Source organism: Pristiophorus japonicus, chromosome 10 (genome assembly GCF_044704955.1).
Source record: "Pristiophorus japonicus isolate sPriJap1 chromosome 10, sPriJap1.hap1, whole genome shotgun sequence".
NCBI classification, from domain to species: domain Eukaryota; kingdom Metazoa; phylum Chordata; class Chondrichthyes; family Pristiophoridae; genus Pristiophorus; species Pristiophorus japonicus.
This window is the reverse complement of record NC_091986.1, coordinates 126,119,316-126,143,969: the sequence shown is the minus strand read 5'-3', so window position 1 is coordinate 126,143,969 and position 24,654 is coordinate 126,119,316. Positions and strand designations below refer to the sequence as shown.

General features: G+C 43.3%; 1 protein-coding gene across 3 annotated transcripts in view; it reads right to left on the bottom strand.

Moving 5' to 3' along the window:
• Window positions 1–6,096: 6,096 nt before the first annotated feature.
• tenm4 (teneurin transmembrane protein 4) overlaps window positions 6,097–24,654 on the bottom strand; it is a 969,538-nt gene continuing 950,980 nt past the window's right edge. For all 3 annotated transcript variants that reach the window (XM_070892063.1, XM_070892064.1, XM_070892065.1), the window contains one exon: window positions 6,097–7,538. In XM_070892063.1, coding sequence (XP_070748164.1) covers window positions 6,780–7,538 — 759 coding nt within the window. In that variant the 3' untranslated portion in view covers window positions 6,097–6,779. The remainder of the gene's footprint in view (window positions 7,539–24,654) is intronic.

The window sequence follows — 24,654 nt, the reverse complement described above, 5'->3', positions numbered from 1 at the left end:
TCCTCTAGGTCTTGGAGCCTGTGAGGGCCCAGCAAAAGTCTGCTTCTCCTGGGACTGTACAGGGGAAGACATTGCGATCCCAGGAGGCATGTGGGGCTCTGACTGAGGGGGATGCAATGGGGGAGAAGTGTGAGTGCTTTGAGAGGAGCCCTCACCTCCATTTCCCCTCTCACCATCATCCCTCTCATTGCCCACCTGCAGTTCCCTGCTAGTGAAGAGCTGGAGAGCACCTTGCTACACAGCAATGGGGCCATAAGGACCCAAGTCTATGTTAAAATCCCTCCTAGAGATGAGGTCTATGAGCCTCTGCCATCTATTCTCCATAGATTGCATGTGTTCATGTGAATGGCGTATTAGCTGCTCCATCTTGTCCATGGAAGAGTCTACAGTCGCCAGCACCTGCGACACGGTGCTGCTCTTTTTGGAGAAGGACTCCTCCATTCTCTACACATTTGCTGACATCACAGTCGCAAAACTTGTCAAAGCCTCCTGCGCTTCATCCTGCACCTCCAGGATTGCATTCCTTCTGGATTATCCAAGGCTCAGCATCTGCATGCAGCTGAGCAGAGCTGGGAGCACTCTGTCCCCTCCGGCGAGGAGGTTCCACTCCTGTCCCTGTCTCCACCATCTCCTCTTGCTTAATTGTGACTTGTGACACACCAGATGACAATACTATTCTACCTCGCGTTGGATCCAGTGCATATCTGCGCTGGTGCTGGATGTGCTCATGTCTTCTGATGCTGCGCCCTCAGAGGCTGTAGGTTCCTCTGAGGAGACGTCTTGCTCTTCCTCCTGGATAGTTGTGGGGAGTGGGGGGGCAGCTCTTGATGGACCTGTGGAAGAGTAACTTTTAGAAATATCATTTCAAGAATGGGCAACGATACCATTATGGACATGATGAACATTCACTGGCTGCTGATATCAGTCCCCCTGTGAATACTTGCTGTATGCCATGTGGCTATGAGAGATGTAATTCTGTCACCAGGTTGCTGAGCTGTTCCCCTCTCTCCATCTTCCATCGCCAGCTGCTCTGCGATTCCTGATACTTCCAGGGTGACCTCCTCTGCTGCACTTAACATCACAAATGATGGAGGGCCACCTCTGGGTTCTCTCCCTCTTACTGTGGGTGCTCTTCTTCTGCAAGGAGGGAAAGAAGATAATTTTGAGTGAGAGTGATGGAATGAGTGTAAGGAATGGATGGGTTACATCTTTAGAGGGTGACTATGATGGAGTGGGGTGCTAATGTCAAATAGCCTCCATGTGTGTTGTTAGTTGGTATGATTGCATTAGGATGAAGGTGAGTGTGAGGGGTGGTTAGTCAAATAGGAATGTGAAAATGTAGATAGAGAGGAATGGGTGAACATGTAAGGTATGTTGGTGTGAGTCATGATGTGCAGGAGTAGGCTTGGCAAAGAGAGTGATGGGGATGTGATGAGAGGCACAGCAGGATGAAGTTAAGTGTGGCTTTGTACTCACTTTTCCTGGTCTAATGAGATAATTGAAGCATTTCCGGCACTGCACCCAGGTCCTCCTAACAACCTCCCTACTGTTCACTTCCTCTGCTATCTCTAGCCAGCAGGCTCATTTTGTCTGCTGTGGATGTCTCTTCCACCTATTGCTAGGGTAGAGAACCTCCCTGCATGCCCTGACTCCTTCCACAAGCATATGGAGGGAGTCATCTGAGAACCTGGGTGCAGCCCTCTGCCTGTGTGTAGTCATGTTTCCAAGGCTTAACAACACTCAAATGCTCCAATACAGTGCTTGCACAATCCTACATGAACCTTATGCAATGTGGCCAAAGCTCCTTTAAATATCCTGGCTGAAAATGAGTCATCGATGATGTCATCAGACCTGCACCATTTAATAGTGCCGGGAAACGCACAGGGCTGCCTTAATAGGTGCCATTATGAGAAAGTCATGCTGATGAGCGGCATGAAATGGGGAACCAGGTCCCGACCCATCAGCCAGCCAACCACCCGCACCAGACCCTCCCAGGTAAACAGGTAGTCCTTCTCTTCCTGAATGCAACTCAAGCTGGTTGCCTCAGGTCAAACTTATATTGCAGAGGGGGCCCCTTACTTACATATGCAAAGGGCCTAATCCTGTTTCAGGAGTTGGGCCTGAATGCCTGCTCTTTTGCTAATACCACGTCTGGCTCCGAATGAGCATGAATGAGCTTTTTGCCCGCTGTATTGGAAGTTTTGGTGCCTGCTTACTGCCCAAAATAGGGTGCGGTGCCATTGAATTTCTAGACCAGTGCCTTTACTCATCAGACCTGCTTTGTTTAGGTGCAGCTTTTTGTACTTATGTCAGAACTTTAAAATAATTGTGTATGTGTGAGATTTCACATATGTAATTATTCTAAAGTTATGTTCTTAAATGTGCCAGTCTGCCCATGGAGCACAGTTGCGAGATTAACCTGCCTTGACAGCAAGTTGTAATGCCTTAGACATAGGGTTCACATGTTAGGATGTGCCTGGTGTTGACAGCTCTGATTATTCTGTGTGCAGGAATAGCAGTTTGACATTGCTAATGGAAAATCCCCATTCCCTAGGTTCAATGAATTCCATTACTTAATTTTTCACCTGTAAAACTCAAGCTGTTTTATTCTATACTAAAGCAAAAAGTGGACCAGATGGCATATTGTGTTAGAAAACACCTTCTTTCCTATGGGACCTTGGTGTGAATCCACCTGAGACAGAGGGATAAGTGTCTCCTGCCTCTAAGAGCACATGCAAATTTCTAATGAAGATAAATGAACAGCATAAAAATACCTACAATTCAGTTCTAGTTCAGCAATTCACTGTGTGGCCATAGGATAAATAAAAACAAGCTGCTGATGCAGCAACACATACCTACCGGAGGGTGTGTTTGCAATAACCTTGTTTCCAGCATCACCATCCCATTCTTCATTTAAAAAAGAATTCAGTCAACTTTAGTTCTGCACAGACTTTCAGTTTCATTTCATTTTAGTAAGCATGCAGCAATGACGATCATCAGCACTGCATTTTAGCAAGGTTATTGACTAACATACATTACAACTTGGAATAGCTTTCAACAAATGATTCATTTTTTACTTCCAAGTAAAATGAAATGAGTTAAAGTCTTTCTTTTAAAGTATTTATTAACTTACATTTTAACTCTTTATCTTGCCTTTATATATTTTTAACTTGTCAAAATGAATCATATATTTTACCAGACTCATCTCTGACAGCTTTATTCTGCGTGTATATAAATGTAGTTGAATTTTTCAAGCCACCCACTATTCTCTGACTGAAAAGGAAAACAGATGATCTGTTACAATCTTTACTAATGTTGGCCATCAGTGTTTTATGCAAGAGAAGTAGGATTGAACTCCCCTGATTTCCATTTTATGTTGGCTTGAGTTTTATGCTGTATTATTTGTTTGCTTATTAAAATTCAAGCATTTAGTTTCTAAACCATTAAATGGCTGCGAAGAACAATCTTTTAATATTACTTTACCAGCCCCTTGACATTATTTTGAGGTTGAATGTCATTCTCAGCAGTATCACTTCTAATCCTTTGGTTCTAGTTGTATCACCTCAACAGAACCAGGCTGAAAATGAAAATGTCATACATATATTTTAAAATCACTTAACTTATATACTTTATAAAACAATAAATATTTGTGAATGAGTTAAAGCCGAGAACTCAATCTTAGGTTTTGGGTGATATTCACAAGTTGCTTGATTTACAGCTCTTGGTTTGAACATTAGATTTCTAACTCTATAAATAAAAGGAAAACATAACGGAAGCACTGGTATAGAAGGTAGCATAGTCAGAACAGATGCGATGGAGAAACTGGGAAAATGGAATAGAGCCCTTACAGGAACGGGGTGGAGTCCAGGCAGCTGTGGGAATCAGTGGGCTTATAGTAGATATTGATCGATAGCCTATCCCCAGAAATGGAGTTAGAAAAATTGAGGAAGGGAAGGGAAGAATCGGAGAAGAGTCGGAGGTGGACCATGTGAAGGTGAGGGAAGGGTAGAAATTGAAAGCAAAGTTGATGAAATTTTCCAGTTTGGGGCGAGAGCAGGAAATGGCACAGATAGTCATCAATGTACCAAATATTCCTTCCAGGTGAATCAGTGATTTACTTGTACTTCTTTCAATTTAATATACTGTATTCGCTACTCACAATGTGATCTCCACTACATTGGGGAGTCAAATGGAGATTGAGTGATTGCTTCGCGGAACACCTCCGTTCAGTCCGTAAGGGTGACCCTGAGCTTCCGGTGGCCTATCTCAGACCTTACCTTATGTTCTTCCTTCACCTCCCCACTTTCCCTACCTCTGCACTTGTTTAAAACCTGTTATATTTCTCTCTTTTTTCAGTTCTGATGAAAGGTCATTGATCTGAAACACTAAACTTGTTTCTCTCTCCACAGATGCTGAGTATTTCCAGCATTTTCTGTTTTTATTCATCCATATAGTTGTCTTCTTAAATAAACAAGGTGCAACTTATACACCATCATGATCAAATGCTGCATCAAAGCTTTTCCTCATAGCTTTATGAGATAATTCCTAACTATAACTCACAGGTACGTGATGACTGTTACATCACGGCTTCAGTGAGAGTGAAATCATTCCCAGTGAACCTTGTTAGTCTATTGAGAGCATTTAATGTCAATCTCAACAATAAATTCAAAGCTGAGGTTTGAACCTGTATTGGAATGCTGATTATCTATAACGACGTTGTCAGCATGGCCCCACACTATGTAAGTTCACCAAGACACTGTGCTCCAGGAGTGGTTGGATGCATATTTGCACCCATGATTTGCCACAAGATAATTCCCTTGTCGTTGATGTTATGGGAAGGCACTGAGCAGATGCTAAGTAATGTCCACAAAGGTGATGTGAAAACTGGGTAGCAGTTGCTTCCCAATGGTTTGTTGAACACAAACAATAGACATTGCCTGGGAAAATGTCACCTGCCTACCCTTTCTAGAAGGAAGGGAATGTAGCACAGGACATATCTAATGTAAGGGAAATAAATCATATAAAAAGGATAAAATTAAATTAAAACACAATCCATTAAAGTTATTCTGAAAGGGGATTTTTTTTGTTATAAATATTCAACTGCAATCTTTCTCACTGAGGATTCCCATCAGTGGCATTTAAAGGGTTAATGGTTACTAGTTCACTTCCATTGTATATATTGAATCAATACTATCAAAAAATACAAAGATTAACCCCCCACTGTATGCTAACAGCTGTTTTTATTTGTTGTGCACACTATATGATCCATTTCTTATAAGGAGACATTAAATCTGCTGAAGACAGGGTGTTCTTATGGTCTAAAAATGGTAGCAGTATATTATACAAAATGCATAAAAATATAAAAGAACACATAAATAGGAATTGGTCAATATTATAAATTTGGGGGATTCATATAATACTTCAATTTAACAGCATATCACAGCATTTATGATACTTCGACTTCCAAATAAACAAAATATAAAATCATAAAAATCTGCCCAAAATAAGTCACCATATTTTAAACAGTAAATGATTTTGTGATGCTTCAATTGCACAGTGACAAAGCAATAATCATGAATCTGCTCTTAAGGTCAAAACACATTGGGTCACAATAACAATATCATGAGATATTAATATTGTGATGCATATATGTATATAAATACACACGCACCAACATCGCCCAATCCCAAAACACACATTAGACCAGTTCAAAGAACATTAAACACTTAATTAAAATCTAGAGAAGAATGAAAACAACACAAATTAGCAGCCAATAATTAGTGTTAAGTGGGCACTTTAACAGGTTCAGTTAGATACAGGCGTTAAAGATTTTCAATTCCTGGTTCTTGTGCTGCAGACTATATCTATGTTGGTTGAGTGAGAGATGGGATTTTCATACTGCACCACCCAATCCCATTGTGATTAAAACTAAACAATGAATTGAGTTAAAGAATAAATGAATAAACAGAAGAAATATGGAGATTTTTAAATCTTTTAATAAAAAGTCAAACTTAAAAAAAATTAAATTAAACTGAAAACAACTATCAAAAATAAACAGAAGCAAAAAAAAGACACAATTTAAAAAAAAAACTCCAAACTAAAATGATTTCAGACTCTCAACTTACCTACAGTATGACTTCTGATTGAAATCAAGTTTAAAAAAAAATTCAAAACACAAAATAACCTTTTTATTTCCACTGAAGACTACACAGGATTACTGCTGTAGTTCTCTACATTTGCATTTATTTACAGCCTTGCTTATTTACACAATCAGAATACAGTGTTAGAAACATAAGAGTTGAGATTTGTCTCAAATTAAAACCAGAACCGTAGGAAAGTTCTCACACAAGTTGTTACTTTCTGCGGCGATAGAAAATGCAGCTGTAGTTCTTGGCTGCATCGAAATCCATCTCGTACTAAGTCCCAAAGAATTAACAAAATGATAATCCTTTGAATTTTTATGTAGACACGAGGAAAACACATTTCTTTACGAGTATGCGTCTTGCACTCCTGGTTCTGACCTTGAAACCGACTGTAAACGAATAGCTCACAGTTCTCATATTGTTAGAAAATAGCAAAAATTCACTGTGATCACACTACTGCAAAATACCTTCTGCTCAATGCAAAATGTGTGAAGACAAAAAAAAAGAAAAAAAACCTCAGCACGTTGCAGGAATTACAGTGCAACGGTTTTAAAAATAACTGTAACAACACAGCCTGAAAAATGGCCACATAAGCAGCTGTCTTTGGCAAAGTGGTTGGCACATGGTCCTTTACTGTTACCTCTTGCCCATTTCACTCTGTCTCATGAAATGGATATTATTTACACTGTCTGACAATTCAGGGTATTGCTCAACAGTTTTTATAAAATAGCCGTCATAGCCTTGCACCCTGCCAGTGATCAACAGCTGCTGCTTTTCTCCCTCGGTCCATGAGCGAATGCCCTCCTCTCCATCTTGTAACCTTTGCTGCTCCCTATTCCACGCCTGTGCTACAGCCCGCTGCCTGGCCATCTCCAAGACACGAATCTTCTCTTCATCGATGGTTGTCCCATATCGTGTATTTAAACATAACAAACCATATTGAAGTTTAATATCAGTGTATCTTCTAGTCCTTCCATTCAGAACAGTATTAATTTGAGACACAGTAACATTAACGCCATTCTCCAGGGTTCGCCTTCCACCAGTAAGGCCCAAAATAGCGAGATCCCTTTCTGCAGGCCCCAGTTTAATGAAATAATGTGTGTCCATGCCGTCAATGGTGAAGTGGAAATTTTCCAGATAGTAGGCATTATTTAACACCGCAGCGACTCTCCTACCATCCTCATTGGCAACACTAATGATATCAGTGCTTACTCTGCCTCCTCTCACTGCAAATTTCACCCCTTTGCCAAGGATTGAACCACCCGTTGCAAATTTCATCAGCTGTGCTTTTGGCTGACACCCAGCTCCACTTCCTCCATAAATCCGACCAAAGTGCTCCAGTGTAACAAAGGCTTTGAGCTGCTTCTGTACTACACACTGGACTCCTAAAATAGACTAGTGAAAAGAGAAAACAACATTAACAATCATCTTCAGTTCAAAAAAAGTAACTATTTTCACATCGGAACACAATCTCCTTGAGATTCTTTTCTAATGATCTGGTGAGGGCTTTCAAAAGTGTTACCGACAGTTTCACTCGAGAATCTCATGATGCTACTCTTTAACAGTATTGGTTACGACAAGTTTTGCAAATTGTGCAATGTACTCAGTTTAAGAGTAATTTGAAGATATACAAATTAAATGAAAGCTTTTAAAAACATTTTTACAAAAGTTTACTATTCAACTTTTGCACACTTCTGCTTGTAATTGACTGGCCACAGCAATATTAGATCGCTTGTCCTTGGAATTGTAACTGGAACATACATCTCCAGGCTTGGGCCTTTAATAAGGCTACATCTAGTAGACCTTGCTACATGTACAAAGGGATTAGAAGAAGGAGATTTTTGAGCAAATCATTTATTAATCATTATTTGGGAGAGTGACTGTTTTAATGTTGAACAGAAGTACCAGTGCTGAGCTTCTTGGCCCAGTCATGAAATGGAAAAAAATTGTCTAATGTGGACAGACAATTTTAAATGCCTTGTCAAGGTTTGGCTTTGAACTTCGATTTTCAGATTGGGAATTAAATGCTCAATAACAGAGCTGCTGGTCATTGAGTAACAGAACCTACATGAAGCAGGTCTGGATCCAAATAAAGGCTGACACCCCACTCTCTTTAACAGAGGTGTATAAATTCTGCAGTTTATTGGAACATTTGGGGAAAATCTACGAACTATAAGAATTGAAAATTGATCCTACCTCCAGGCACCATTAGTGTATTCTAATGTCATCAAACAGAAAAGTATCAATACTAGCTGCCTCAAAAATCTTGGAATTTTTTCTGTAAGTGTGTTCATGCATCAATATGTAAGTAATGTTAACGGTTCTTTCTTCAATTTCTCCTGATGTATATTTTAAATATACTTCAACATGTAGTTATGTGCAACAGTGACATTGAAATAATGTCACTTACAGAAAACATTCTGTACGAAGTACAGAATGATCTAATTATTAACAAGAGAAAGACTTGAATCTGGAAAACAATGGAACCTTACTTTCCCTGTACATTGTTTTAATTTATTCACAGGATATTAGTGCACTGGCAAGGCTGCATTTTTTGCCTTAGATCCCCTGAGAAGGTGGTGGGTGTTCTCCTTGAACTGCTGCAATCCATTAGGGTATTTCAGTGCTGTGGCAGGAAAGAAACTTGATTGGAGAGATTCCAACATCGAGTTGCAGTCAACAGAAACACGGTCAAGGACTTTGGACAGGAAATGGCGGTTTGTGATGGGATGATAGTTTGCAAGGAGGGGGTTGAGAGTGGATTTTTGAGGAAAGACATGATGGCTGTTTTAAAATGGAGAGGGACAAAAGCTGAGGAGAGGGAACTATTTGCAATGTCAGCTAGCATGGGCCCAGGAAGGGAAAACTGTTCATAAATTGTCCCATTTATTGAATTCAATTTCACAAACTTGCCATGGTCGAATTTGAATTCAAAGGCTGGAATTTTCCCCTTTTTTAAAAAAAAAAGGGTGGGTTTTGGAGCGTAGGGGTAGTTAAATTGTAAAAAATGGGATTCTTGACCTGATCCCACCTCCAAACCACCCACTTCCAGTGTCAGCAGAGGCAGGATGGGGCCAAGTGACCAACCCACTCCCATGGGGCAGAGGGTCAATTTAAATATTATAATGAGAATGGAAGCCCCTTTTTAAAACTCCATTTTGAATTTAACTGCATGAAAACTGGCAGTTAAACCGAGGCGGAGACTGCTGCATCCAGGAGATAAGACGTTTTATACCTACCTCCTGGAACAGGGTCCTTACCTAGCTCATCCCCCGCAATCAGAGACCCCATCACAAGTCCTCTGATTCCCACCTTGAGGTCTCCCCCCATACTTTACCGATGATGATAAGGCCGGCCACAATCCTTCGGTGGCTGGCCCCTATCCTCTTTCCCAATCCCTACCGATCCTGGGCTGACGCTCACGCGCAGATCCCCGATCCCCCACCGACCCTCTCCCCGCCGACGCTCCGACTGACCCCCCCCCCCACCCTCCACCCACTGATCCCTGACCTCCCCATCCCCAGCCCCCCTTCCCCGATCCTTCTCTGCCAATCTCCAGCCTCGCTGCTAATCCCAGCCTCCCCGCCATGATTCCTCCCCCGGACTGACCCCTTACTCCCTCTCCGCATCTGCAGGCATACTCTCCTGCAGCCAGCCAGTCTCTCAATCTGGCTGGCAGCAGGCGTGAATCCGAGGCCTCACCTGCAAATCAGACCCTGCCATTAAAGTCGGCAGAGCCCGCCTTGGAGGCCCCCTGCCCCCAACCTGTCTACCTGGAGAAAATCTGGCCATAATCTCTGGGTTGCTCGTCGAGTATGCTAACCACAACATGAACTTACACTGTTAACACAATGTCCTGTGACCCACCCCTTTAATGACAGGAACAAGAGTTGCAGGGAATAATTCATCAATGGTTCCAGGTTGACATCAATCAATGCTCTATGGTATATTGACATGTTAAAATGTCAAACCAAAATGCTATCAGTCTTAACCTGTCAAGTAATGAAGTCACGACCTTTAACTGTAGTATCAAAGATATATTACCTTAATTATTTATCCTAATCAAATGGCTGTATTTTGGGACCAAAGATCGTGGACATTTGAAATCTAAACACCAACATCTGCATCATTTCAGTTTTTGGAGTATAAACTGTGATCAAATTTGACTTTAGGCAGACAATTATTTTGTCCTTGGTGAAACCATCATAGTAAGTGGTAAGAGACTCCGATACAAATATTGTGGATTTATTAAAAGAAACTGTTCGAGTCTCAGATGAATTTCAGGAATGTGACCAAGCATAACTGTTCTACCAAAGGGTAATGGGTGATGGGTGTTTTTGTGACTGGAAGGGTGTTTCCAGTGGTGTTCTGCAGGGCTCAGTACAAGGTCCCTTGCTTTTTGTGGTATATATCAATGTTTCAGACTTGAATGTAGGGGCTATAATTAAGAAGTTTGCAGATGATACTAAAATCAGCTTTGTGGTTGATAATGTCAAAGAAAGCTGTAGGCTGTGGGAAGATATCAATGAACTGGTCTGGTGAGCAGAACAGTGGTGAATGCAATTCAATCCGGAGAAGTGTGAGGCAATGCATTTGTGGAGGGCTAACAAGGCAAGGGAATACACAATAAATGGTAGGACACTGAGAAGTGTAGAGGAACAAAGGGACCTTGGAGTGCAGGTCCACAGATGCCTGAAGGTATCAGGCCAGGTAGATAAGGTGGTTAAGAAGGCATACGGAATACTTGCCTTTATTAGTCAAGGCATAGAATACAAGAGAGGTTATGCTTGAACTATAAAACACTAGTTAGGCCACAGTTAGAGTACTGTGTACAGTTCTGGTCACCACATTACAGGAAAGATGTGATTTCACTAGAGAGGTTACAGAGGAGATTTACAAAGATGTTGCCTGGACTGGAGAATTTTAGCTATGAGGAAAGATTGGATAGGCTGGGTTTGTTTTCTTTGGAACAGAGGATGATAAGGGGAGACCTTATTGAGGTGTATAAAATTATGAGGGGCTGAGATAGAGTGGATAGGAAGGAGCAATTTCACTTAGTAGAGGGGTCAACAACCAGGGGGCATAGATTTAAAGTAATTGGTAGGAGGTTTAGAGGGGATTTGAGGGAAAATGTTTTCACCCAGAGGGTGGTGGGAGTCTGGAACTCACTGCCTGAAAGGGTGGTAGAGGCAGAAACCCTCACCACATTTAAAAAGTACTTGGATGTGCACTTGAAGTGCCGATAAATCTCCAGGGCCTGATCGTCTACATCCCAGAGCACTTAAGGAAGTGGCCCTAGAAATAGTGGATGCATTGGTGATAATTTTCCAACAGTCTATCGACTATGGATCAGTTCCTATGGACTGGAGGGTTGCTAATGTAACACCACTTTTTTAAAAAAGAGGGAGTGAGAAAACGGGTAATTATAGACCGGTTAGCCTGACATCAGTAGTGGGGAAAATATTGGAATCAATCATTAAGGATGAAATAGCAGCGCATTTGGAAAGCAGTGATAGGATTGGTCCAAGTGAGCATGGATTTATGAAGGGGAAATCATGCTTGACAAATCTTCTGGAATTTTTTGAGGATGTAACTAGTAGAGTGGACAGGGGAGAACCAGTGGATGTGGTGTATTTGGACTTTCAAAAGGCTTTTGACAAGGTCCCACACAAGAGATTGGTGTGCAAAATCAAAGCACGTGGTATTGGGGGTAATGTACTGACGTGGATAGAGAACCGGTTGGCAGACAGGAAGCAGACAGTCGGGATTAACGGGTCCTTTTCAGAATGGCAGGCAGTGACTAGTGGAGTGCCACAGGGCTCAGTGCTGGGACCCCAGCTCTTTACAATATATATTAATGATTTAGATGATGGAATTGAGTGTAATATCTCCAAGTTTGCAGATGACACTAAACTGGGTGGCGGTGTGAGCTATGAGGAAGACGCTAAGAGGCTGCAGGGTGATTTGGACAGGTTAGGCGAGTGGGAAAATACATGGCAGATGCAGTATAATGTGGATAAATGTGAGGTTATCCACTTTGGGAATATTATCTGAATGGCAGCAGATTAGGAAAAGGGGAGGTGCAGCGAGACCTGGGTGTCATGGTTCATCAGTCATTGAGGGTTGGCATGCAGGTACAGCAGGCGGTGAAGAAGGCAAATCATAGCAAGGGAATTTGAGTATAGGAGCAGGGAGGTCTTACTACAGTTGTACAGGGCCTTGGTGAGGCCCCACCTGGAATATTGTGTTCAGTTTTGGTCTCCTAATCTGAGGAAGGACATTCTTGCTATTGAGTGAGTGCAGCGAAGGTTCACCAGACTGATTCCCGGGATGGCAGGACTGACATATGAGGAGAGATTGGATCGACTGGGCCTGTATTCACTGGAATTTAGAAGGATGAGAGGGGATCTCATAGAAACATATAAAATTCTGACGCGACTGGACAGGTTAGATGCAGGAAGAATGTTCCCGATGTTGGGGAAGTCCAGAACCAGGGAACACAGTTTAAGGATAAGGGGTAAGCCATTTAGGACTGAGATGAGGAGGAACTTCTTCCCTCAGAGAGTTGTTAACCTGTGGAATTCCCTACCGCAGAGAGTTGTTGAAGCCAGTTCATTGGATATATTCAAGAGGGAGTTAGATATGGCCCTTGTGGCTAAAGGGATCAAGGAGTATGGAGAGAAAGCAGGAACGGGGTGCTGAAGGAATGATCAGTCATGATCTTATTGAATGGTGGTGCAGGCTCGAAGGGCCAGATGGCCTACTCCTGCATCTATTTCCTATGTTTTTATGTAACCTACAGGGCTACGGATCAAGAGCTGGAAAGTGGGATTAGGCTGGATAGCTCTTTGTCAACCAGCGAGGACATGATGGGCCGAAATGGCCTCCTTCCATGCTGTAAATTTCTATGATTCTATGATTCTATACTTCCAGGGTTCACATTTAAAACAGATTCCTGTCAGATAGAACTGAAATGTTGCATTTAAGGGTCCACTCGGGTCAGTAAAATAAAATGCGTGGGCACGTGGCAAAATCTGATGGGCTATTTTCTTCTAATATTTAATGGTGTTTTTTTAAATCAATAAAAACTATAAAATAGACTTTTTCGATAATAAAATCAGAAGGAAGCAAGCTTGCAAACACGAGACATTTTTTATTAAATATCACTATTAATGAAGCAATGCATTTACCTGTAGAATCTGATCAGAGAAGCACAGAAGGTTGAAAATCTCTATTAAGTCAGCGCTTAACCCTCTCTGTTCCAAGGAGAACAATTCTAATGTTTCCAACCTCTCCTCATAACTGAAGTCCCTCATCCCTGGTAACATCCTGGAAAACCTCCTCTGTACCCTTTCCAAGATCTTTAGATCTTTCCTGGTGTGGTGCCCAGAATTGTCTACAGTACTCTAGCTGAGGCCGAACCAGTTATTTATAAAGTTCCAGCATGATCGTTTTGCTTTTATATTCTTAGAGCTGGTTCTTCTCCGCTCCGTTTTTCGCCCCGGAGCGGCGACAATGACAGCGACGAGGTGTTCTGGCTGGGGGGTCAGCCTCCAGCACCCTGCAGCGATCCTCGGGTCCAGTTTAGCAGCTGCGAAGAGCAGCAACGCCCGGAAGAGCCGCGCCTGGTGTGCAACGCCCCTGGTTGTGACACCGGTGTGAGTTTGGACTATTGCCTGCCCCGTATGCTCCGAAGTACGCCTCGCATTAACCGCCTGGGAAATCAGGGCGGTCCAACCATCCCGACAGCGGAGAGGTAGGTAATGGACTCCTAAGGTAAGTGTGATTGTTTTTTCTTTTAATTTTTTTTGCAATTTGTGTTGTGGTGGCTTGGGCAATGTTTTTATGTTTTTTTTTTAAAGATTTCTGCGCCCCCCCACCCCCCGTCTCTCGGAGCGCTCTCAGCCCGGCTCTTTAGTTCAGGAGTTTCCCATCCTAGTGCCCAAGAGAGGTGTACAACGTCTCCCTTTATGCTGAGCCCCCGACACAGGGCCCAGCTGTCCAAACTTACCAATGAGGCCCAAACTATTCCCGGGCCCGCTGCCATTATCGACCCGAAAACATCAAAGCCGAAAATCCATCCTTATGTCTATTTATACATCCAAGGAACCCATTTGCTTTTTTAACCACTTTATCAACTTGCCCTTTAAGGATTCATGTATATGGACACCAAGGTCTCTCTGCTCACAAACACTTTTCAAAATCATACCTTTTATAGGAGGGGAGGAGCAGCGTCAGCGGCAGTCCGGGGTCAGCGGCCTACAAAGACCCAGCGGCAGTCGGTGAGCGAGCAGTGCGGGGAGGAGGGACAAGAAACCAAAAAGTGACGTCACAGCCAAGCTGGTAAGTGGTTGGCTGATCGGCTGGTGAGTGTATCTCTTTGATTTTGTGTTCTAATTACTAATTAGAATTAGAACACAACACAAAGAGGATAAATTACTAAATAGCTGTTTAGTGTGTGTAGTGGGAGTCAGCGTTTTTGCTGGGTAATTTAAGGGTAACTAGTGGGATGGCAGGGCAGCTCGTTCAAACGGAATGCAACACCTGTGCCATGTGGGAATTCCTGGATGCTTCCTGCAACAGGGATGACCACATGTGCAGGAAGTGTCTCCAGCTCCTCCAACTCGAGCACCGAGTCTCGGAGCTTGAGCGAGGACTGGAGGCACTGAGGAGCATCCGAGAGAACGAGAGGTACGTGGATAGCACGTTTCAGGCATTGGTCACCCCACAGATTAAAAGGGTACAGGAGGATAGGGAATGGGTGACCGTCGCACACAAGAGTATAGTGAGGCAGGTAGTGCAGGAGTCCCCTGAGGCTATCCCGCTCTCCAACCGGTACTCTATTCTGACTACTGGCGAGGGCGGTGATGGCCCTGGCTGCACTCCCCAGAGGCAAGTCCACAGCACCGTGGGTGGCTCAGCTGCACAGGGGGGGGGGGGGGGGGAGGAAGAAGATGGGAAGGGCTATAGTGATAGGAGATTTAATAGTTAGGGGAGCAGATAGGCGCTTCTGCAGCAGCAAACGTGACATCAGGATGGTGTGTTGCCTCCCTGGTGCAAGGGTCAATGATGTCACTGAGTAATTGCAGGGCATTCTGGGGAGGGAAGGGGAACAGCCAGTGGTTGTGGTCCACATTGGTACCAACGACATAGGTAGAAAGAGGGGTGAGGTCCTGAAAGCTGAGTTTAGGGAGCTAGGAGTAAGATTGAAAGCCAGGACCTCAAAGGTGGTAATCTCGGGATCACTGCCAGTGCCACATACTAGTGAGGGTAGAAATAGGAAGGCTCGTCAGATAAATACATGGCTGGGGCATTGGTGTAGGAGGGAGGGCTTTAGTTTTGTGAACAATTGCGACCGCTTCTGGGGTAGGTGGAATCTGTACAAGTCGGATAGGTCACATCTCAACAGAGACGGGACCAATGTTCTCGCGGGTGGTTTTGATAGTGCGGTTGGGAGGGCTTTAAATTAGCTTGGCAGGGGAATGGGAACCCAGGAGAGGGCTCTGAGCTAGTTAGACTGGGTGAGAGCTCAGATGAACAGAACTCCAAGAAAGAATGCAAAAGGCAGGAGGCAACAGAACAGAGTAGCACTGGGGTAAGTGTAAACCACAACATGATAGGAAGGGACAATATGTATGAATATAAAGGGGCTGCAGGAAGGGTCAAAACTAAAAATCATGGTTTAAAAACTAGTATTAAAACACTTTACCTAAACGCATGTAGCATTCGAAACAAAGTTGACGGCACAAATCATTACAAATGGGTATGATTTGGTGACCATTACTGAAACGTGGTTGCAGGGTGGCCAAGACTGGGAATTAAACATACAGGGGTATCTGACAATTCGGAAAGATAGACAAGAAGGGAAAGGAGATGGGGTAGCTCTGTTAATAAAGGATGATATCAGGGCAGTTGTGAGAGACGATATTGGCTCTAATGAACAAAATGTTGAATCATTGTGGGTGGAGATTAGAGATAGTAAGGGGAAAAAGGTCACCGGTGGGCGTAGTTTATAGGCCCCCAAATAATAACTTCACGGTGGAGCGGACAATAATCAAGGGAATAATGGAGCATGTGAAAAAGGAACGGCAGTAATCATGGGGGATTTGAACCAACATATCGATCGGTCATATCAAATCGCACGGGGTAGCCTTGAGGAGAAATTCATAGAATGCATATGGGATTGTTTCTTAGAACAGTATGTTACAGAATCTATAAGGGAGCAAGCTATCTTAGATCTGGTCCTGTGTAATGAGACAGGAATAATAAACGATCTCCAAGTAAAAGATCCTCTCGGAATGAGTGATCACAGTATGATTAAATTTGTAATACAGATTGAGGGTGAGGAAGTAGTGTCTCAAACAAGCGTACTTTGCTCAAACAAAGGGGACTACAGTGGGATGAGGGCAGAGTTGACTAAAGTAGACTGGGAACACAGATTAAACGGTGGCACAATTGAGGAACAGTGGAGGACTTTGAAGGAGCTCTTTCATAGTGCTCAACAAAAATATATTCCAGTGAAAAAGAAAGGCGGTAAGAGAAGGGATAACCAGACGTGGATAACCAAGGAAATAAAGGAGAGTATCAAATTAAAAACCAATGCGTATAAGGTGGCCAAGGTTAGTGGGAAACTAGAAGATTGGGAAAATTTTAAACAACAGCAAAGAATGACTAAGAAAGCAATAAAGAAAGGAAAGATAGATTACGAAAGAAAACTTGCGCAAAACATAAAAACAGATAGTAAAAGCTTTTACCGACATATAAAACGGAAAAGAGTGACTAAAGTAAATGTTGGTCCCTTAGAAGATGAGGAGGGGGATTTAATAATGGGAAATGTGGAAATGGCTGAGACCTTAAACAATTATTTTGCTTCGGTCTTCACAATGGAAAACACAAAAACCATGCCAAAAATTGCTGGTCACAGGAATGTGGGAAGGGAGGACCTTGAGACAATCACTATCACTAGGGAGGTAGTGCTGGACAGGCTAATGGATCTCAAGGTAGACAAGTCCCCTGGTCCTGATGAAATGCATCCCAGGGTATTAAAAGAGATGGCGGAAATTATAGCAGATGCATTTGTTATAATCTACCAAAATTCTCTGGACTCTGGGGAGGTACCAGCGGATTGGAAAGCAGTTAATGTAACGCCTCTGTTTAAAAAAGGGGGCAGACAAAAGGCAGGTAACTATAGGCCGGTGAATTTAACATCTGTAGTGGGGAAAATGCTTGAAGCTATCATTAAGGAAGAAATAGCGGGACATCTAGATAGGAATAGTGCAATCAAGCAGACGCAACATGGATTCATGAAAGGGAAATCATGTTTAACTAATTTATTGGAATTCTTGGAGGATATAATGAGCATGGTGGATAGAGGTGTACCGATGGATGTGGTGTATTAAGATTTCCAAAAGGCATTCGATAAGGTGCCACACAAAAGGTCATTCTTTGCTGTCGTTTAAAATTTTCCCAATCTTCTAGTTTCCCACTAACCTTGGCCACCTTATATGCATTGGTTTTTAATTTGATACTCTCCTGCAGAAGATAAAGGTACGCCGAGTCAGAGGAAATGTATTAGCATGGATCGAGAATTGGCTGGCTAACAGAAAGCAGAGAGTCGGGGTAAATGGGTCCTTTTCGGGTTGGAAATCGGTGGTTAGTGGTGTGCCACAGGGATTCGTGCTGGGACCACAACTGTTTACAATATACATAGATGACCTGGAAGAGGGGACAGAGTGTAGTGTAACAAAATTTGCAGATGACACAATGATTAGTAGAAAGCGGGTTGTGTAGAGGTCACAGAGAGGCTGCGAAGAGATTTAGATAGGTTAAGCGAATGAGCTAAGGTTTGGCAGATGGAATACAGTGTCGGAAAATGTGAGTTCATTCACCTTGGGGAAAAAAAAACAGTAAAAGGGAATATTATTTGAATGGGGAGAAATTACAACATACTGCGGTGCAGAGGGACCTGGGGGTCCTTGTGCATGAATCCCAAAAAGTTAGTTTGCAGGTGCAGCAGGTAATCAGGAAGGCGAATGGAATGTTGGTCTTTATTGCGAGAGGGATGAAGTACAAAAGCAGGGAGGTCCTGCTGCAACTGTACAGGGTATTAGTGAGGCCGCACCTGGAGTACTGCGTGCAGTTTTGGTCACCTTACTTAAGGAAGGATATACTAGCTTTGGAGGGTGTACAGAGACGACTCACTAGGCTGATTCTGGAGATGAGGGGGTTACCTTATAATGATAGATTAAGTAGACTGGGTCTTTACTCGTTGGAGTTCAGAAGGATGAGGGGTGATCTTATAGAAACATTCAAAATAATGAAAGGGATAGACAAGATAGAGGCAGAGAGGTTGTTTCCACTGGTCGGGGAGACTAGAACTAGGGGGCACAGCCTCAAAATATGGGGGAGCCAATTTAAAACCGAGTTGAGAAGGAATTTCTTCTCCCAGAGGGTTGTGAATCTGTGGAATTCTCTGCCCAAGGAAGCAGTTGAGGCTAGCTCATTGAATGTATTCAAGTCACAGATAGATAGATTTTTAACCAATAAGGGAATTAAGGGTTATGGGGAGCGGGCAGGTAAGTGGAGCTGAGTCCTCGGCCAGATCAGCCATGATCTTGTTGAATGGCGGAGCAGACTCGAGGGGCTAGATGGCCTACTCCTGTTCCTAATTCTTATGTTCTTATGTTCTTATGTTCTTATGTAGCTTTGTATCATCAGCAAACTTGGATATATTATATTTGGTCCCCTCATCCAAATCATTGATATAGATTGTGAATAGTTGGGTCAAGCACCGATCCTTGAGGAACCCCAATAGTTACAGCCTGCCAACCTGAAAATGACCCATTTATTCCTACTCTTTGTTTTCTGTCCGTTAACCAATCCTCTTGTGTAGCACCTTATCTAATGCCTTCTGAAAATCCAAATACAGCACATCCATTGGTCCCCCCTTATCTATTCTGCTAGTTACAAAAAACAAAAAATATAACAGATTTGTCAAACATGATTTCCCTTTCATAAATCCGTGTTGATTCTGCCCAATCCTATTATTTATTTTAAGTGCCCTGTTACGACTTCCTTAATAATAGATTCTAGCATTTTCCCTATGACTGATATCAGGCTATCTGGTCTGCAGTTCCCCATTTTCTTTCTCCCTCCTTTCTTGAATAGCGGGGTTACATTTGCTACCTTCCAATCTGCAGGAACCATTCTAGCATCTATAGAAATTTGGAAGATGACAGTCAATGCATCCACTAACTCTATCACCACTTCTTTCAAAACCCTAGGAATTAGGCCATCGGGTCTAAGGGATTTATTAGCTTTCAGTTGCATTAACTTCTCCAGTACTATTTCTTTCAGTTCCGCATTCTCACTGGACCCTTGGTGTTCCATTATTTCGAAGAGGTTTTTTGTGTCTTCTTCTGTGAAGACAGACAGAAAATATTTGTTTAATACTGGCATAGTGCAGCCACAAGGGTTTTGGCATATATTTTCATCCTTTCCCATGCTTCAATCCTTCAGGGTGGGGTCTTTGAGGCCACTGGAGTTATGACTAGCCTCACCAGTTCCCCGGATACAACTTCATGCATACTTTTCCTGCCACTGGTAAGCTTGCACAGATTTTACTGTAGGTAGCAAGAAGTTGCATTCTCTTGCTGGGGCCAATTCCAACAAACATCAGATAAAAACACATTTGAACACAGGAACTGGGAGATGAAAAAGAGCAAGGTCCATCTAATTTACGTTTTACCATCCTGGCAGTCGCATGATGCAACGATTATGGAATTGCTGGTCATTCAGATTAACTGGTCATTCATCCCACGGCAGTTTGTGGAATCTTGCTGTGCATAAAATGGCTGATATGCTTGCCTACATAACAGTAGTGAATCATCATATGTGAAGCAATTTGTAATGATTCTAAGCGACATGATAAGGTGCTATATAGATGAAAGTATAATAGTTACACAAACTTCAGCGTGAGATCGAAGGGGGAGATAAAGGAACGAGAGTGGACCCGGGAGATTCAAACAGCGCGAGATCGGAGGGGGAGATAAAGGAGCTAACTGGGAATAGCGCAAACAGACCTGTGAGGGGAGAGAAGTAAAAAGAAATCAATGCGTGACATCACAGGAAAGCATCCATTACAGAGATGTGGTTTCCAGGTGACTAAGTCGGAGGAGCCAGCTGGTGCAGGAGCAGAAGGTAAACAAAGGAGTAAAAATAAATCGAAGCGTGACGTCACAGCCAAGAGGGTAAGTGATTGGCTGGGGGATTGGGGAGTATTTAATCTTTTTCTTTTTCTTTTCTGATCAGTAAGAATCCTTTGGTGTTGTTATCAATTCGGTTAATTTAAGGGTTAAGTCATGGCAAGAGAGCCCAGACCCATGTCATGCTCCTCCTGTGCTATGTGGGAAATCAGGGACACTACCAGTGTCCCTGATGACTACATGTGCAGGAAGTGTATCCAGCTGCAGCTCCTGGCAGATCACATTGCGGCACTGGAGTTGCACATGGATTCACTGTGGAGCATTCGCGATGCTGAGGATGTCGTGAATAGCACGTTCAGTGAGTTGGTTACACCACAGGTAAAGGTTACACAGGTAGATAGGGAATGGGTGACCATCAGGAAGAGCAGTGGAAGGAAGGTAATGCAGGGGTCCCCTGCTGTCATCTCTGTCCAAAACAGATACACCACCTTGGGTACTGTTGGGGGAGATGACTCATCAGGGGAAGGCAGCAGTAGCCAAGTTCATGGCACCATGGGTGGCTCTGCTACACAGGAGGACAGGAAAAAGAGTGGCAGAGCTATAGTGATAGGGGATTCTATTGTAAGAGAAAGAGATAAGTGTTTCTGCGGCCGCAACCGAGACTCCAGGATGGTATGTTGCCTCCCTGGTGCAAGTGTCAAGGATGTCTCAGAGCGGCTGCAGCGCATTCTGGAGGGGGAGGGTACCAACGAAATAGGTAAAAAACGGGATGAGGTCCTACAAGCTGAATTTAGGGAGCTAGGAGTTAAATTAAAAAGTAGGATCTCAAAGGTAGTAATCTCAGGATTGCTACTAGTGCCACGTGCTAGTCAGAGTAGGAATTGCAGAATAGCTCAGATGACTACGTGGCTTGAGGAATGGTGCAAGGGGGAGGGACTCAAATTCCTGGGACATTGGAACCGGTTCTGGGGGAGGTGGGACCAGTACAAACTGGACGGTCCTGGGCAGGACTGGAACCGATGTGCTAGGTGGAGTGTTTGCTAGTACTGTTGGGGAGGGTTTAAACTAAAAAAGGCAGGGCGATAGGAATCGATGCAGGGAGGCAGAGCAAAGTAAAAAGGGGGCAGAAGCAAAAGGTAGGAAGGAGAAAAGCAAGAGTGGAGGGCAGAGAAATCAAGGGGAAAAATCAAAAAGGGCCACATTACAATATAATTCTAAAAGGACAAAGAGTGTTAAAAAAACAAGCCTGAAGGCTCTGAGTCTCAATGCGAGGAGCATTCGTAATAAGGTGGATGAATTGACTGCGCAGATAGCTGTTAACAGATATGATGTAATTGGGATTACGGAGACATGGCTCCAAGGTAACCAAGGCTGGGAACTCAATATCCAGGGGTATGCAATATTCAGGAAGGACAGACAGGAAAAGGAGGTGGAGTGGTGTTACTGATTAAAGAGGAGATTAACGCAATAGTAAGGAAGGACATTAGCTTGGATGATGTGGAATCTATATGGGTAGAGTTGCGAAACACCAAAGGGCAGAAAACATTAGTGGGAGTTGTGTAAAGACCACCAAACAGTAGTAAGGAGGTTGGGAATGGCATCAAACAGGAAATTAGGGACGCGTACGATAAGGGTACAGCAGTTATCATGGGTGACTTTAATCTGCATATTGATTGGGTTAACCAAACTGGTAGCAATACTATGGAGGAGGATTGCCTGCAGTGTATAAGGGATGATTTTCTAGACAAAAATGTCGAGGAACCAACTTGAGAGCAGGCCATCCTAGACTGGATCTTGTGTAACGAGAGAGGATTAATTAGCAATCTGGTCGTGCGGGGTCCCTTGGGGAAGAGTGACCATAATATGGTATACATAGAAACATAGAAAATAGATGCAGGAGTAGGCCATTCGGCCCTTTGAGCCTGCACCACCATTCAATAAGATCATGGCTGATCATTCCCTCAGTACTCCTTTCCTGCTTTCTCTCCATACCCCTTGATCCCTTGAGCCGTAAGGGCCATATCTAACTCTCTCTTGAATACATCCAATGAACTGGCATCAACAACTCTCTGCGGCAGGGAATTCCACAGGTTAACAACTCTGAGTGAAGAATTTTCTCCTCATATCAGTCCTAAATAGCCTACCCCTTATCCTAAGACTGTGTCCCCTGGTTCTCGACTTTCCCAACATCGGGAACATTCTACCCGCATCTAACCTGTCCCGTCCCATCAGAATCTTATATGTTTCTATGAGATTCCCCCTCATCCTTCTAAATTCCAATGTATAAAGGCCCAGTTGATCCAGTCTCTCCTCATATGTCAATCCTGCCATCCCGGGAATCAGTCTGGTGAACCATCGCTGCACTCCCTCAATAGCAAGAACATCCTTTCTCAGATTAGGAAACCAAAACTGTACACAATATTTCAGGTGATGCCTCACCAAGGCCCTGTACAACTGCAGTAAGACCTCCCTGCTCCTCTACTCAAATCACCAAGCTATGAAGGCCAACAATCCATTTGCCTTCTTCACCGTCTGCTGTACCTGTATGCCAACTTTCAAAGACTGATGAACCATGACACCCAGGTCTCGTTGCACTTCCCCTTTTACTAATCTGCCGCCATTCAGATAATATTCTGTCTCTCGCGTTTTTGCCCCCAAAGAGGATAACCTCACATTTATCCACATTATACTGCATCTGCCATGCATTTGCCCACTCACCTAACCTGTCCAAGTCACCCTGCAGCCTCTTAGCATCCCCCTCACAGCTCACACCGCCACCCAGCTTAGTGTCATCTGCAAACTTGGAGATATTACACTCAATTCCTTAATTACTTCATCTAAATCATTAATGTATATTGTAAAGAGCTGGGGTCCCAGCACTGAGCCCTGTGGCACTCCACTAGTCACTGCCTGCCATTTTGAAAAGGATTTGTTTACCCTCCTTCCTGCCAACCAGTTCTCCATCCACGTCAGTACATTACCCCCAAAACCATGTGCTTTGATTTTGCACACCAATCTCTTGTGTGGGGCCTTGTCAATAGCCTTTTGAAAGTCCAAATACATCACAGCCACTGGTTCTCTCTGGTGCACTCTACTAGTTACATCCTCAAACAATTCCAGAAGATTTGTCAAGCAGGATTTCCCCTTCACAAATCCATGCTAATTGGACCGATCCTGTCATTGCTTTCCAAATGCGCTACTATTTCATCCTTAATAATTGATTCCAACATTTTCCCCACTACTGATGTCAGGCTAACCGGTCTATAATTACCTGCTTTCTCTCCCGCTCCCTTTTTAAAAAGTGGTGTTTCATTAGCTACCCTCCAGTCCATAGGAACTGATCCAGAGTCGATAGACTGTTGTAAAATGATCACCAATGCATCTACTATTTCTCGGGCCACTTCCTTAAGTACTCTGGGATGCAGACTATCAGGCCCCGGGGATTTATCAGCATTCAATCCCATCAATTTCCCTAACACAATTTCCCGCCTAATAAGGATATCCTTCAGTTCCTCCTTCTCACTCGACCCTCGGTCCCCTAGTACTTCCGGAAGGTTATTTGTGTCTTCCTTCGTGAAGACAGAACCAAAGTAGTTGTTCAATTGGTCTGCCATTTCTTTGTTCCGCATTATAAATGCACCTGAATCTGACTGCAAGGGACCGACGTTTGTCTTCACTAATCTTTTTCTCTTCACATATCTATAGAAGCTTTTGCAGTCAGTTTTTATGTTCCCAGCAAGCTTCTTCTTGTACTCTATTTTCCCCCTCTTAATTAAAACCTTTGTCTTCCTCTGCTGAATTCTAAATTTCTCCCAGTCCTCAGGTTTGTTGCTTTTTCTGGCCAATTTATATGCCTCTTCCTTGGATTTAACACTATCCTTAATTTCCCTTGTTAGCCACGGTTGAGCCACCTTCCCCGTTTTATTTTTACTCCAGACAGAGATGTACAATTGCTGAAGTTCATCCATGTGATCTTTAAATGTTAGCCATTGCTTATCCACCATCAACCCTTTAAGTATCATTTGCCAGTCTATTCTAGCCAAGTCATGCCTCAAACCATCGAAGTTACCTTTCCTTACATTCAGGACCCTAGTTTCTGAATTAACTGTGTCACTCCCTATCTTAACAAAGAATTCTACCTTGTTATGGTCACTCTTCCCCAAGGGGCCTTGCACAACAAGATTGCTAATTAGTCCTTTCTCATTACACATCACCCAGTCTAGGATGGCCAGTTCCCTAGTTGTTTCCTTGACATATTGGTCTTGAAAACCATCCCTAATACACTCCAGGAAATCCTCCTCCACCGC